This window comes from Cynoglossus semilaevis, chromosome 18 (assembly GCF_000523025.1).
Source record: "Cynoglossus semilaevis isolate Cse_v1.0 chromosome 18, Cse_v1.0, whole genome shotgun sequence".
NCBI classification, from domain to species: domain Eukaryota; kingdom Metazoa; phylum Chordata; class Actinopteri; order Pleuronectiformes; family Cynoglossidae; genus Cynoglossus; species Cynoglossus semilaevis.
In genome coordinates this window covers 5086074-5102523 of record NC_024324.1, presented here as the reverse complement: position 1 = coordinate 5102523, position 16450 = coordinate 5086074, and the positions used below count along the sequence as shown (strand labels likewise).

Below are 16450 nucleotides of genomic sequence, written 5' to 3'. Positions count from 1 at the left end.
ACATGGAGGAGACGACCAACATTTTAGGCTTCAATAACTTTGGAAATTCCATCAGAATTCAGTAGAAACTGGTGAATTAATGAGAACATTGGTTGAACATTAAAAATATCAGAAGAATGTACTTCAACTGAAAAAAAAAATACTACGATAGAACCTACGGCCTTCACTTGGACAAGGAACGAGCTGGAAGGAAAACTCCTTTCCTCTGTCCATTTCCATCAGCACTAATTATTCATGAGTTGTCAGGTTTATATAACGGTGATATCCACGTGCACTCAAACTATTTTTGGTCCATGACAATGGAGTTCTACATAGAAAATCCCTCAGAGTACAGAGTGAAGAAGAGCTCACCAGTGTTCCTCACTGTGATCAGTGGAGGTTTTCAGGATTAAGCTTTGCAATAATGTGGTTAAAAAAAAGAAAAAAAGAACAGCTGCTTTGTTCTAAACGACGAACTCCAGTAAAAGTATAAATGTTTTCTGTCTTCTCCGTGTGATTAATGTGGTCAAATAATCTCCGATTTTCTTTCCAACCTTTTTCCAGCTCCACAGGGAAGAGTTCCAGTTTCTCCACCCTCTTTTCCAGTTCATACTCAGCGGAGGATGCCACGGGATCCACCTCCTCGTTACGTCGGTCGTAGTCTTCGTTGGAGTAAGTGTTGAATACCTGGAAAGAAGACATGGCTGTAAGGGCACGGCTTTGGTCCACAGCTGCTGTTAGCAAAATCTGACAAAAACACGTTGACTCTACAGCAACAAGGAACAGTTAACAACAACAACAACAACAACGACGACGACGTCTGTGTAGGTGAGGAGCACGTGTGCTGTTTGAAGTGTGTGAATATGGAGACAAGAGATCTTATATTTCCAAGTATCTACTGTATTATTGATTAAAAACATTTGAGAACACTCACAGCTAAGACCACAACAAACCATAATACAAACAACATCGGCTTCTTCCTCCAGGATGTGCGGACTTCCCAGCATCCCCTGATTCCCTGCCAGAGTCAGCTGTCACTTCATATCTGCTTCACAGTCTGGCACTCAAACTGCTCCCTGCACTGAGCAAAGGAGGAGGAAGACAAGAAGAAGGAGGAGGAGGAGGGTGTGGGAAGAGTGGAGGAATGCTGCTGCTGCTGCTGATTTTGGCTGTAGTGTGCACGCTGTTGTCACGTCTGCAGTGTGCTGTTGTGCAGAGCTTTGTTTACTCCCTCCAGTGAGGGAAGGATGGAGGTGTGTGTGCAGCTGCTGGCCTGGCTGTAGATGCCAAGGAAAGATGGTATTAAAGTGATACCAGTTGTTTAAGTGTCCGTCAAAATGACGGACACCATCGTGCCACCTGTGATGTCGCCAGTGCAATGCATTTTTAAAACGGTTTTGTCTTTTAACGACAGAGAATCCAAATAAATATACAGTTCAAATGAGCATCAGTATTAGTAGCAGTAATTTTTTTTTACACCAAAGGATTGATTACTGCAGTGTTCCCCAGCCATTGTTGTACCCTGGCACACCACCAAACAAAAATCTCACAGAGTATATGTAATGAAATAATAATAATCTTTTAGTTTAAATTTACTAACAATGTACTCCTGTTTAGTTGAAAACCACGCTGATATACTGGCAGGAATTGAAGAAAGACACTCACAAAGATCTTCAACAGCTCATCTTTGTGATAATAACCATCTGCTGCCACCTAGCGGAAGAGGATTTAATAGCTCTGCCTGTCACGCATTGATGAACAAAGAAAAAATATTTGTAATACATAAATAATAGTTTTTGGACTAATATCAACATCACGCCAATTTCCCTGTAGACACAGATGACAACACAACACGTCTGAAGTGTTGCTAACCGTGTCGGCACATGTCTGCAGACGCCGCTGCTCCCTGACCTGTTTCATTTAAGTGAGAAGGGAAATATATTCACAGCAGATCAATGAGGCATCATGTCACATCACAGGTATTGATTAAAGCCTGAAGCCAGATTTATATTCATCACTCGGTAAAGGCCTGAGTGCACGCTGATTTCTAGCTGCGTAAGGTCACGGTGAATAATGACAAACCTGTAACTCTGCCATAGTTTATCTTTTAATCGCTTCACAAAAGTGATTCTTAATGGTATTTGTAGTAAAATCTTAAATATCTCATTTGTTACAGTTTATTAGGAGGGTCGGCTGATACCTTGTGTAGAAAAAAAAAACACGATCCATAGCTTCACAGCTAACCAGGCTCCAGTGAGCTGGAGAGTGGGCTGGTTGTATGCAGAGCTGGGACACATTGATATTAGGTGATGCTGACAGAGACGCTTTTCATCCTTATTCATCTTCAGGCCTGGACAGGCTTGATTCATGACCTAGCTGTCATCAATCATTCAGCCCTGCATTATTACAGCACACACACACACACACACACACACACACACACACACACACACACACACACACTTACACGCATGCATATAGTGCCTGGAATATTGCACATAAATGGCTTCCACTCATATTAATGACGCATTTACGAACACATGCCTGATAAACGTTAACAGCAGGACTCACGCCACGTGACATTACTATCGGCATCCTGTTCCCTCTCTAATGGTTAGCCTCAGTCGCTGTGTTCTATCTACAAACACATTAGCATGTGGCCAGTCACCTGGGGGAGTAAGAGAGAAAGAGAAAGAGAGAGAGAGAGAGAAAAGGGAGGTCACGAAGGAAGACGAGTACACATGAGAGCGGACGCTGGAGGTGCAGCGGCGGCGGAGAGCGATAAAAGGTCAGGAGAGAACAAAACAACGCAGAAAATAACACAGCATACCGTAAGACGGAACCAATGAAGAGACGTTAAGGAAAAAAAGGCGAGTGGTCATGAAAGAGAAGAACGTAAAGAGGACGAGAAGATAAACGGAGGAACAGAGTGAACCATTTAATATTCATATTCTTTTGGCACACACAAAGGCTCCTTTTCAAATAAAAAAAATGAATAAGTCATAAAGAGCTTGATGTAATGCAGAGTTCAACCTGTACACAGAGGCGAGCTTCAGGTTTGCTCCGAGCTCAGACTGAACGTACAGTATCTTCATGTTCTCCCTCAGTAAAGATGCACTTTTTCACCTCCAGTCAGGGGAAAAAAGATAAGGCTAAGACAAGCGTAGTGAGTGCAAGGGCGACATCACTGATGTGTGTTAATGTGGTTACCCTTGATGACGTTGTAGGATACAGCCGCACACATAGGAGATGGGAAAAAATGAGAGGATAATGACCAGGCAGCTGCTCAACACAGAAAAATACAATCAAGAAAACAAGAAATGTATTCACAACGTGCAGACACTGGAGAGACCCAGCTCTGTCTGGATGACAGCATACAGCAAAGTGACACAAATGAAACCTGAGAGCATTAGTCAATGAAAAATGACATGGATCAATGTGTACTGACCCACAAAATGTGTACTGACCCACAAAAAAAAAAAAAAAGGGTAAAAGTGTTTATAACCCCAAAAAAAAAAAAAAAAGAAAAGGGAAAATGGGTACTTACCCCAAAAAAAAAAAAAAAGAAAAACAATAAATGGATTTACAGGAAACAGCCATGTCAGGGTGTCCGAGCTGAAGCTGCTCCACCGCTGTTTGAAAAATGTATTAAATCCAACACAGAAATGTTGAGTAATAAAACTAAAATCTCTGAAGCTTTGTTTGATAGCTGAGCGGGAGGAGGGAGAGACGGGGGAAGCGGGGGGAGGTAATTCACTGCTGGTTTGAGTCTGTGCCCAGGATTTCACAGCATGGTGCTTACACCCAGCCAAACCCTTTGATTCCATTAAAGTGGTCATTTGATGTTTCATGCCAGTGCTGTTGCCTGGCCCGCCCTAAACAGACAGCGGACACTGCCCAGGGCAAGAGGAGAGGGGAGAAAAAAAAAACAGATTCAAAAAGCTTGGACTGCTGTGGCTCAGACCCAGTGACTCTCAGCAGCCTGGTTCACAGTCTGCTTCACCGTGACAGCTCAGCACATTTCCAATCCACTGCTTGTACCTGTTAGCACCAACACCACCCACACATCACCCGTCAAAGTAAGTGACAGGTGCTGAGGTAGGTGTCTGAGTGCAGGAGGAACAGGACACGAATGAACGTTCAAATTATCGGTGCGGAGACGATGAACACGGGGAGAGAATATGTTGCACCGCACACAACATGTAGCATTTGTTGGTCAGAGGTCAACCAATCAATCAATCTGACGTAAACCACACTGTCACTGAAGGAGGACGTGTGTGAGCGGAGGAGGAACGATTATATAATCTGTCTGAGACCTGTTGGGATTTCACAGCACAAACACACTGGATGTCAGTCAGTGACAATGATTGTATCGGTCAGGCCCAACTACAATAAAACAAAATAAAATAAAATAAACACTAACCAAAAAACACACTGATAAAAAATATTTTTTTCAGTCAGCATGTTTTTTTTTAAATTAAAAAGTCTATTTTAATTTCATTGCCTTTGGTGCAACACAACAGAATATTATAATATTATATCTAGTCCAAATGAGGGAAAACGTTCGTTGGCTTGAAATGAAGTGTGAAAACCAGGGCGAAGATATAAAGATATGCCAAGAGATTAGCCAATTATAGTAGAGGAAAATAATAATAAATAAATACAGGTGAGAGGAAAGTCCTCTTACAATAAACCACTACAGCAAGTTTGTGTGTGAAATGGGAGGGGGCTTTAAACAGTGAGGCAGCGAGTGCCAACCAACAGTGAACGAATAAATGCAGACAAAGCTCCGCTTCATGCCATGCCTTAGTAATATACAGTGAGTGGGAGCTTTGGATCACAAGCAACAAAACAACACATTGCTTGTTACAATGCTGTTGCTCTATTGCCCACTTGCTATGCCTCCTAATTCATTAGGCTGCTACAAAGACAAGCCTGAGTGTGGGACCATATTTCTGCACAGAATAATAATCACTCTGTGTGATCTGGCCAAGAGCCAGTACTGCATGTCACAGATCCCTAATCTTACACAACACGGTAAAAAAAAAAAATCAGTCTGATTGTTGTTGTTCCAACGTCTGATTGGTGCTAAAATCCAAAAAGTATGAATAAATCTCCTGACTAATGGACAACAAGGACACGGCGAAGTTCAGGGCAGAACTGAACCACAACTCTAACACTGTGATACTGGAACTCCAATTTGCAGCATTCTGTTACAATAACTACTTGTAGTACACAGAAAATATTACCAGCAGGGTGGAGAAACATCAATGTTTGGGGCGCGATAGCGTATTAGGCCCGGCCGCCAACACCCCAAGGCAGAGCTCTCCTTTCCAGGATCATTAAAAATACATCCCCCAGGGAGGATCAGGTGGCACTGAACCACGCAAACAAAAACACCACTGCATTAATAATAAAGCCTCGGAATAATACACACATGCGCAAATACTCGGTTGAGAGTACGTGTACCTGTCAAACGTTAAAGAGGAGGCGAGGACGTTTGTCTCGTTCAAGAATCAGACAGATTGCTCTTCGTGCTAACATTTTAACTCCACACAGGAAGTTGTGCAGGGTCACGCACACGTGAATTATTTGCGACAAGTCAACAGCAGCAGTCATATTTAACCTCGCCGGAAGGAGTGTAGCTGAAATGCCCTAACATAATAACTCGTCAGCAGTCAGTGCAGAGGTTTCGCAGTCCCTGACCAGCACAGCCACGGATGGCTGAATGTTGGAGCACATACAGTACGTAGTAATACAGAAAATCAAATGATAATAATACATATTAAAATGACATTTTAAAAAGGCTGTGTATCTGTGCTGTAGTGTACTCAGTAATACTGGGGGCAGGCGAGAAAACCTCAAAGGTTTGAGCCCAAATAGTCGTCTCTCCACTGCCTGGAACATCAAATCTGTGGACCACAAGGATGGTGTAAGGATGCAGTTTCACGGTTTGCAGGCATCAGCTGCTTCGTCTTCATGTTCCTTCATGGTTCAGTAATGTACACGATTACTGTCTGCATTGGTTTGATGTACTGTGGAATAAGTTGGCAACCAGCGTAGAGTACAGTCAAAGTACACCGGCTAAAACACATCCAGAACCAAGAGCGTTAGGAATCTTGAAGATATACCTCGTCGGAAACTTTAACTTTAAACTAAGCAGACGTTCTATGGTGCTGAAATCTACAGAGCAAATGTTAAAAAAAAGAATGTTGCGTCCTGACTCTCTACATTACAGTAGCATGTTGATCACACCTCTGAGCTCAGATCCATGCTGGTCAGCGTCACCCAAACAGTGATGGAGTGGCACCATATAATGGACTAAACAGCAGCCAGTTTAATAGACAGAGTGAAGAGTGGAACTGTGGAGATTAAAGAGCCACTTCACTGGTTGTTTAACCAGTACTGCACTCATCACACCTGTTTAAATCCATTAAGATAACACAGGGCTCCTACTAAAATGCAGTTGCTCTATCGCCACGAACACCATCATTAAAATGAGAAAGTAAATGCCATTCCCATCAGAGGCCAGCAGAGGACAACAGGAGGAGACAGCCAGAGCAGACTGCACACGGAGTGGGAAGACTCTTTCTGTCAATCTCCCGGTGTGTACTTCAACAAAAACAGAAACAACCCAGCGAACAAGTGACGGATGATGGACAGGACAAGTGGTCCGTGCACCTGATGCTTTCTGAGGAACCTTTTCATGCACCTTTTTGCCTACACACTGTAAATAAGAAATTGACAAACAGTAGCTATTGGGTCTGCACTATGGCTGCATGGTCGAAACTCAGGAGAACAGTGTCCTTCACACCTCTGATTAATTCAAGTGTGTTCTTCTTTAGTTTAGCAGTTTCTTTTTTAATTTACAGTAAAGTTTTTAAACCCTTTAGGTCTACATCCACAGCTACACTGCCAACGACATGAATTAGTCACATGTTCAACGGCTGTCACAGCAGTTCATCAATTCTAATTAAAGGACTGCACCTTTAAAATTTAAAAATAATTCTCTATAAACTCAGACTGTGAAGCATGAAAGATGTGTCATGTGGATCAGGCCAATGCAAATGACATCCTCAGAACAGGATTCTACCCTAAAGACAAACACAAATAGAAACACCGCTTCAACAAAATTATATACTATGTATGATTTTAGGAAATCATGTATAATCATAATATATATATATTTTTTTATCAAAGGATTCTCTGCAGCCCTCCCACAGGGGTCAGGCTGGACTCGTGCAGGGCCGAGGGATGAGAAAATATCTTTGTGTCTTTCACAATATAGACGAACAAAAGACAGCACCCTGTTTGTTTCTAATGCACTGAAAGGAGGGAGGGCACATGATAAAGTGGGAGGGGTGCATGTCTAATTGTGAGGAGGGGGAGGGAGGTGTGACCCTGTTGAATATTCCATATGACCAACGAACATCACGTTGAAAATAACGGTCTGCAGCACAGACGCCTATTTAATCTTTCATCTTTTTAAACTAATTATGACTTAGCTTTAAATATATATATATATATTTATTATTTATATATCTATATATTTGTTGAATTAAAAAAATGTTTTTTTGCTTTTATTCAAAATGTTCATAGCACTTTTCCTAAACCGATATAATACTAACATTACCTTCAAATGTGTTCAACACACAAAGATTATATTAAAAAATAAAAAAAAATCCCAAAAATAATAATAGAAAATTTAATTAACTATTTTAAACAAGGGACATTTTAAACAAAAGGAAAGTAACATAACGCATGTTGTTTACCACTGCCATCATTAGGTTTGCTAATTCCGAATGCTTAAGGATAATGGTTGGAAAATATTTCCCTAATCCTCTAGATCCATTTTCCAATCCATGGAAACACTGGCTGCATTGTGACCAAGTTTACAACGACCTGAGGGAATTTAATGCAACAAATGAAAGTATTCTATATACAATACTTTATAAATATAATGACATTTATATATAATTTGTTGTTTATGAATTGTTGTGTTTCATGTTTGCACTTCAGTGTTAGAATAACAGATTATTGTAGATTATAACATTTAAGTAAACTAACTTGGAATGTGCTGCTTTCACTAATCACAGTTTTTTAGACATTCTCATTAAATTACTCATATAACTTTATTAACAGGAGGTCAAATGAAGATAAACGTAAAAACCTTAATTTTTAATGATTGTAGGAACTCAAACCTGATCTTTTTTTTTATTTAAAAAAATAAGCTATAATTAGAAGCCACAAGGATGAAGCCGTAGAAACATTATCTCTCTTCTGTTTAACCTACTTTAGATTAGAGCTCCACCAGTGCTTCCATGTTTGGTTGTACTCAGTGTGTTTACACAATTCAGGCTGCGACGACAGTTTTTAACGTGACACAACTTACCGTAATCGGGGCAGTGCTGAAGCGAATCTTTCTCTTTGGAGGGACGTCCTCTTTGTCTTCCTCGGGCAGACCAGGAATCTCTGTCAGGTCAGAGCCAGGGTCATAGACGATGTCCTCGTCATCTCCGTAGAGATCATCCTCAGGATCGGTACAGCTTTCGCCCCAGCCCTGGTAACAAGCATCACCATCCGCATTAAAAATCACCCGCTCTTTTCCAGTGTATTCCTCATCAGGGTCTTGGTCTTTAGGAGCTTCAGAGGGCTTGTCTTTTTTAGAACCATCTCCATCCTGCTGGCTTTGAGCCGATGTTGTCGTTGGTGGCAGGGCCTCTGGAGTGGCATCATTAAAGACTTTGTTGGTAATCACAGCATCTTCTGTGGGATCCTCGGAATGTCGTCTGGTTTCAGGAGGTTTTTCCTCTTCTTCAAGGGAACCATTTACCTGGTTTCCATTTGTGTGTCCCTCAGAAAGTTGGGGTTTATCTCCCACATTTTCTGCTTCATCATCGACACCCCGCTCTTGAAAACTTTGTCTCAGCTCCACCGAATCTGTTCTAGGGCTGGAGGTCAAGAGGTCATCAGAGGACAAGGATGTGGGGAACTTCCCACCTATCCTGCTTCGGTAGCTTCCACGGACTGGAGACTGACGTGACTCGTCCTCGCTGAGATCGCCTCCATGGCGGCTAAATCCATCCGGTGAGTAGAGCGTTCGTCTGCTGATTCCTCTGTGGGGTGCGCTCTGATTGTGCTGGTCCACATTTTCAAACACAGCACTGAGTTGACTGACAGTTGGTGAGGACGCCTCTGTTCTGGAGCAAAGTGAGTCCAAGGAATCTGTACTGCCTCGATTCGACCTCGCTCCTCGCCAGTCGTCGAGGTGCTCATGGGAACCTCTTTTATCACGTCCACAAGAAAAGACTGGTGACTGGGACTGGTCACGTGACTGCTGTTCAAAAAGCCTTCTGGTTTCAGAGACCTTTGCTCCAGCAGGGCCCACCCTATCAGCAGATAAGGAATGCTGGAGTTTTATCACCGATCCATCCGTCTTATTGACGAAGTTGGTGGGTTTCATCAGCTTTTGGGGTGAAGAATCATCTCGCCCCTTTAGCTTGGATGCAGAGTTTTCTGAGCCCATCTGCATGAACATGTCCTTAATGCGGCTGACGTGGGTGCCATACTGGCGACCCCTTGGTTGTTTCACCCGTTCTAGATCTTTAGGCTTTGAGTCTCTATCAACCCTCGGCTGGTCAAAGGCTCTCTTGAGGGCCTGAAACTCAGCCCGGTAGGCATTGCGATGAGGGGAGTTACTCCGGAGGCTGGTCCTCTCCCCCGAGGCCTCAGTCTTCAACATGATGATGGCTTTGGATCAGGAGGCGATGTGAACATGTCTGTGGTCTCACCAAAAAGAGTACAGCGTTTAGCTTATTGATCTACTGCAGGGCTGTTTATAATCAGTCCATTCACACCTGTGTGGAGAAAGAAAAAAATACAGAGTTTACATGTTAAATGACAGTTTTGAAAACAATAACAGGTACATACAGTGTTACATTTAAAAAAGGTTACTTTAAAGATTTAAATTATCTTTATTTTATTTGACAAACTCCATTCAGGGGTCAATGTGCACGTGCTCTTTGCAGGCTTGGATGAGTTCAAGTTTATAACAAAAAGAATTTCTGTCAATGTTTGTTAGCAAACGTCAGTTAAGAACCGAGGCCTGCTTCTGTCTACAGGGAAAAAAACACATGATGAAGTCATGAGAAAAGGAAGCCAAGGATGGAACCTACTGCTGAACGTACTGTCCGAGTCTTATAAATTAGAACATGTTTGAAAACATAAATTTAATTTGACTATAACATTTGGGAGGTGTGCAATTTATTACTTACATACATTTCAGCTACACAGATCTCTTACACATAATCATAAAAGTACATCAATATTTATTTATATGTTTTTTGCAGGACACTGCAGGAAAATTGGTGCCGAACCCTATCAGACCCTCACAGTTCTCTTGTCCATTCGGCATTGTTGCAATGTTTACCTTTTACTCTGGGCTTTACCACCCTCAGCCACTGTAATAATTAAGCTCTGTGTTCACTCCAAAGCTATACTGGAGGACATGCTGTTTATACCATGTATTTTTCCCCTCTCCTGCGTGCACCGACTCCCACATCCCAACGCTGTACCAACCACCACGGACACTAGGATGCTCACTTTTAAATGTCAGCACTGTAGCAGCCCAATGCAAGCAATTTATTTTTCAACCTTAATGCTGCACAGAGGCAACGTTTCATCCCATTTTGACACTTTCTATCTTCTGCCATCCAATTCAAAATATTCCATTTCTATATTAATGTTTAATCTTGTTTGGAAATGCATTATGGGACAACGGGAAACATCTATCTGGGACAGGGAAAACGCATTAAGTTGGACTGAGTCTGGGAGGCAGAGGGATGGATGGAACCTAAATGTCCTGGCTGTGTATTCATTATTCACCACGTTGGACTCGTCCTGATACATAACACCTATGTGACACCCTGGTGAAAACAAGTCAATAATAACAATAAATAAATAAATAAATATAAAGTTAATAGGCAAAGCAAATGTGAGCGTATTTGAATAAGACTGAACTGAAGTTAAATATGAAGGGTTCATGTGTGTTGCTTTTTCTGGGTTAATTTTCCTCAGTGTAGTCACACAGAACAGCCGCGCCGCACAAAACGCGATGACAGCTCAGCTCTGACAAAGTGCCTCACATTTAGGTATTAATATTAGAAATAACAAAAGCGATGTCTGCAGATAAACTGGCAAATAAACACGTGAATGCATCAGAGTGGCTGAAGGCAGACTGACTTGACTGTTTACCACACAGCACCACAGCGGTGTTTCTGCAAAAACAAAAGAGTCTGACTTACATCGGTGGTTTCGCTGGACGCGCGACGGAAATAAACAGTAAAATCCACCGGTGGTGAATGAAGAAGCTCTGGCTGCACAGCCTCGGGAACAATAGCATCGCCAACACCGACTCCTCAACAGCCCAGGACGGAGTCGCCACTTCAGAAACGCTCAGAAACACTGGTGCCGCTACATCGCCATTGCAGGCAGTGAATGATGCTGCCAGGCGCACAATGGGGGAGTCGGTGCAGTTCAGCGGCTCCTCTCTCTGGAAGCTAGTCCCGGGCACCTCCACCAAGACGCCTGCGCCCAACGTCCGTGAGCGGAACGGTGGAGTACACACAGGCACCTGCAGTGGCAGCCGCTCGTTTGCAGATGTAAAGGCTCATGTGACAAGTGTTAAAACCTGAAAACTGCCGCAATGGTTTGGTCCGATAATCTGCTGCTGCGCGCAGGGGGTTTCGATGAGCTGCAGTCTGGCAGAAATACCAGCACACTGCTGTAACTGTAACTGTAACTTCACTGGCTCCTACACCGCTCTCCACTGGGTGTGGTGGTGGGAGGGGTGTGAGGGCGGGGGTCAAAGGGCACCTGGCTGTGTGATGAGGGATGGGGTACACATGAGGGTGAACTGAAATGTTGAGGAAGTTAACGGTGCAGGTACAAATAAAACATGTGTAATTGTTCATTCATGCATTCATCTCCATTCATGGTGTCCACTTAAACTAAGCTACAGGCTTTAGACTGTTAAAGGTAATCAAAGTAGAGAAAACTCTACTAACTGTGTGATAGTTAGTAGATAAGAAACTGTGTGATAAGAAAACTCCAATCACACAGTTATCACTGTGATCCTATCAGTGATCTTCCTGCAGAATCACTGCCAAGTAACAATAACAATAGAACAGTACAATCCTTAATTCATCCTATCCTGAAAAACAGGTGGTGGACATTATTAATTATACATAGGACAACCTGGGGGTTAAGGCATCTAGAGTGTGATTGTGGCCCCAGGGAGAAGAGACCTGGAGGTGGGGGAGCATCAATACGTCCAAAATCCCATCTAGAGTTAAAAACAATAGGTCATCTGTCATTTGTACACAAATGTGGAACTAGCAGAGTCAACGTTGGGCTGGTCTCTTTTAAGTACATAATAATAAAGCTGATCTAAAATATACTGTAGCTTTGATTCACTTTTCATTTCCTTTTTTTGTAATCAAGATAATGGCCTTGGACCTTATAAAAGTATCCGCTATGTAAAGTTTTTCTTTTTAAATATTTTTTGCGTCAATATTTAGGTCACTAGGTCTGCGTACGTAGAGTGATGAAATACTAGAGCCAGGCTTTTGCATGACATGAAACCTTATACATGAAACATAATATTCATTTTAGCCCAACAGCAAATGTTGTATTCTCATGAAAAAAAAATTATTTCACTTCATTCGTCTGCACAACAAAAGCAAAAGTTTTCCTTACAAATACTGTCATTATCTAACTGCAACAGATAACTTCAGGATCACATGACATAAAGTTAGTGCAGAGAGCACTGAAAAAGAAATAGACTGAGATCAATGCAAATCAATGGCAAACACACTCAGCTATAAACGTGCTCTCAGGGATGCTGATGCTGTTACCCCTCCGGCCTTCATTACTCTGCATCTTAGTGCTATCGTGGACCTTTTGCTAATGCTAATCTTGGAATGTGTTCAGCCCCAGTCAATATATATATTCTGTGTGAAATGTTGCTTAGCAACCTGAAAATAATCTTAAAGAGGGAGGAAGGATGAGAGACCAGAACATCCAGTGCAGAGCACAGAGGATGAATGACTTTGAGTGACTCATCGCAGAAGAACAAGAACAATGGATCAAATCCAAACAGATTTTTTTTTATCAAAAAGGTATTTGGCTTTGCAGGATTGGAGGTGGTCTTTAAGTGAGAAGGTGAATTACTGAGTGACCAGCTGTTTTTAAGCAAACTTGAGTGAGAGCCAAGGTGCCACAAACCTGACCATCTGTTTGCTGCCACTGCCCTGCAAGGAGCAGGACTGAATGGACGACAGTCTCCAAACATGTGTGTGACCTCCTACAGCTGGGTTTTGAAGGTCAGTGACTTGTGTGTGTGTGTGTGGGTGTATGTGACTGTGGACCTCTGTCTGTCATCGCATGTCAATATACACTTACTGTACTGGCAAATTGGTAAGGTACACGTGCTGAACTGCTCTATAAGCTCAATAATGCAAACATTAAATCAGCTGAACCTATAACAGCAGTGGAAACAACCTGCAGCAGTTTAAACTGAAGCTTTGGAAAAGAAAAGAAAAGAAAAGAAAAGAAAAGAAAAGAAAAATGTTTTAGTAATGATTTGTGGCATTTATGTTGGTGCCAGAGACGGTTGTTGGATTCTTTTGGAAACTGCTGATCCACAGGGTTTTTTTTATGTATATTGTATCTTTCATACTGCAGTGTTTGATTTGCATTGAATACATATTTTCTCAATGACTTTTGGAAGGTGTAAGACACTAAAATAGCCCCAAGTTGCAAAACAAAGTTTTCGTTCTTAAGCCTTACAATGTGAAAACTGACTCAGCTTTTTTGGGGGGGAGGGAGGGGAGGGTGCAGGGGGGATAAGAAACTGTGAACATCAGTTCTCACAAAAATCTCCCCTTGTGTAGAACAGAGGTTTGTTGGCTGTCTTAAGATATCCATTTCCAATGGACAATCATAACAAGAGAAGGATGACAGGGATAAAGAAACTGCATTTATGGCACCCCCTGCAGGAGAACTAAGGGGCGCTGAGTTTGTTTACAAACAATTAAAGGCTGAATTCCTCCAGCTTTTAACACAAAATCAAAAGTTATCACCGTGTTTTGGGGGTCGAATTAACATTTGATTGTTATTAACAGGACATACAAAATTAGTTTGCGATCATTTCACACAGTAAATGTCATTATACTGAGGGTGGAGTGTGGGACTGTAATTCACTTGTTTTTTCTTGCTTCTGTTTTACGAGACAACCATGTTTTTCCATCCAGATGTTCCACCAATAAGAAGCCACTGTTTCCAGTGAAGGAAGGAGGCGGAGGAAGGAATTCTACTGCTACTGCCGCTGCTGGACCGGGATGCTTATTATTATTATCTGTCAAACCCAGTAGCCGTTAAGATCAGGGGGGAAATCGTTGATTTTATTTTCGTTAGACAAACGAGGACGATGATGAAGAGCATGTCAACAGTCGTTGTAGGGCTGTGTACGGGTACGTACGAAAAAAGACGGCTATTACCGCAGTGCTTTTCCACAGGCATTTGACGCGGTGCTGATGCTAGTTGGTTAGCCCGTTAGCGAGCTGCTATTGCTGTGCTCATTTTTTCCAAAGGACAGCCTAGGAGGAGTCATTAAGACAAAAGCTAAAGCTGAGTGCAATAGCACAGAATCGCAAAACATGTTTTTTTTTAATAAAAGCTGGGACAATGATGCCGACGTCGTTAAATAAACTACATGGGTCATTTAAATATATGTAATATGCATCAGGTATTTATAAACATAAGATAGATAACATTGATTATATAGGGCAGAAGGTAACGTTAATAATACTTATTTTTTACCTGTGATATTAGGTTTTACCTTTTTAATAACTTTGTTATTTATTAATGAATATTTACCAACTACATATTTGTAATATGCTAGAACAAACACATATTGAGTCAGAAATCTATTTTCAGTTTCTGTCCTATGTTCTTAGAATAAAAACTTATTCTGCAGGATTTAGATTTTGGTTGTAGTTAGCTGTAGTTCAGGTGTCTGTGTAAGACCTACATGTTCAACTCACGACTTAACTTATCGATCCAATAGTGTACTTTGCACATGCCTTCGAACACAGTGCTTTACTTGAGAGAAATGTCCACATGGAGCGATCCATGGGCTTGAAGCAGAGAACAGCATTGTACAGAGATGGTGAGTGGGTGTTTGCAGTGGTGCACCTCATTTGTTGAGCCACTGTCCCCTCCCTGCCTGTCATAACACAGTGACACACTCAGATGGTTTCATACTGACGCCGTTGTATTCCGTGGACTGTGACCTCACAGATGTGGCCCACTACCTCTTGTTGTTTCAGTAGTTTGCTGGCTTTAAAGTTTGGTCTAAACCTGATACTGATTCCAATCAGACGTAATCCTAACATGTTAACTCTCCTAACATGTTAACTCTCTTCAGACGTAATCCTAACATGTTAACTCTCTTGTCCTTTTGTTAACACAGCATACTGATGCTTTACTGTACCACGCAGATTCTGTAGATATGCAGTAAAATATGAACCAAATACGAATTGGAAGGAATCTTACCTTTATGTTCCTCTAGAAATATGAAGTGCGTTGACTCTTTTCTTTAGTTATCCACTTCTGCTTGTCTTTACTTTCACTTCCTGGTCAGTTCTCAGAACAAATCACAAACTGGGTAGATACCAAAGGCTCACTCCAAACAGAAGCAATCCTTGTTGTCTCTTCTTCCCCCTCCAAACACCAAGGAAGCACATGGATCCCTCCTGACAATGAAAACATAAATATTCATGGATCAGATTCAACATATCCAAGTGACAGCAGTCCCAGCCTGTCGACTAGCAGCAAGCTCCAGGCCGTGGTTACCTAGAGCCATTAAAGGGACAAGGGTGGTTAATTCTCTCCATTTTGCCAATGGCAGTTTTAACTAAAGATCACTCCTCAGACTTCAGCCAGTCCAAGGTCAGCTCACGGAGGCATGAAATCTAGTTAGTGATTTCTGCCCTTCTGTAAGGCATGTTAGTCATGGTGGTATTACATACATGTGTGTCATAAAATAGAGTGGAATTAATATGACAATTTAGTAGATTCACAAATTTACGTGTTGCTCAGCCCAATTATTTTAGTAAAGAGTGACTTCCTGTGCATCACAATGCACTTCTCTGTCTCTGTATTTGTCCTAAAGGTTGGCGAGTGAGTCTGCGACTGACAGTTGAGAATTAACCTTTAATTGGTGATGTATTATATCCAGTAAGAGAGCACATCTGATGCTATTACCAAGCCTCAGTATAGCTCAGTCCCTAATTTTGTCTTAATAAAAGCTCTTGAAATTAACTAAAAAGTGAAGGCAGAGTTTTGTAGCAGGTGTTAATTTTGTCAGCTGATATTTTTTTCAAAGTCCAAGTAAAAACTGAATAGGAAG

General features: G+C 41.8%; 2 protein-coding genes across 14 annotated transcripts in view; one reads left to right on the top strand and one right to left on the bottom strand.

The window, feature by feature from the left end:
* The window catches only part of ppp1r9a (protein phosphatase 1, regulatory subunit 9A), a 36506-nt gene that overhangs the window by 17877 nt on the left and 2179 nt on the right, over positions 1–16450 (bottom strand). For 9 of the 10 annotated variants that reach the window (XM_025065018.1, XM_025065021.1, XM_025065022.1 and 6 more), the window contains exons 2-4: positions 15595–15794; positions 8372–9836; positions 534–666 (exon numbers count right to left, since the gene is read on the bottom strand). In XM_025065018.1, the coding sequence (XP_024920786.1) occupies positions 534–666; positions 8372–9721 (1483 nt within the window). In that variant the 5' untranslated portion in view covers positions 9722–9836; positions 15595–15794. Of the gene's footprint in view, positions 1–533; positions 667–8371; positions 9837–11282; positions 12166–15594; positions 15795–16450 lie in introns of those variants that run through there. The other variant, XM_025065019.1, reaches the window with a different exon arrangement.
* The window catches only part of sgce (sarcoglycan, epsilon), a 10058-nt gene continuing 7487 nt past the window's right edge, over positions 13880–16450 (top strand). For 2 of the 4 annotated variants that reach the window (XR_003052607.1, XM_025065026.1), the window contains exons 1-2: positions 13880–14510; positions 15107–15208. Coding sequence is in view for 3 of the 4 variants with exons in the window: in XM_025065026.1 (XP_024920794.1) it covers positions 14468–14510; positions 15107–15208 (145 nt within the window). In the remaining variant the exon portion in view is untranslated. The remainder of the gene's footprint in view (positions 14511–15106; positions 15209–16450) is intronic. The other 2 variants (XM_017041233.2, XM_017041231.2) reach the window with 2 other exon arrangements.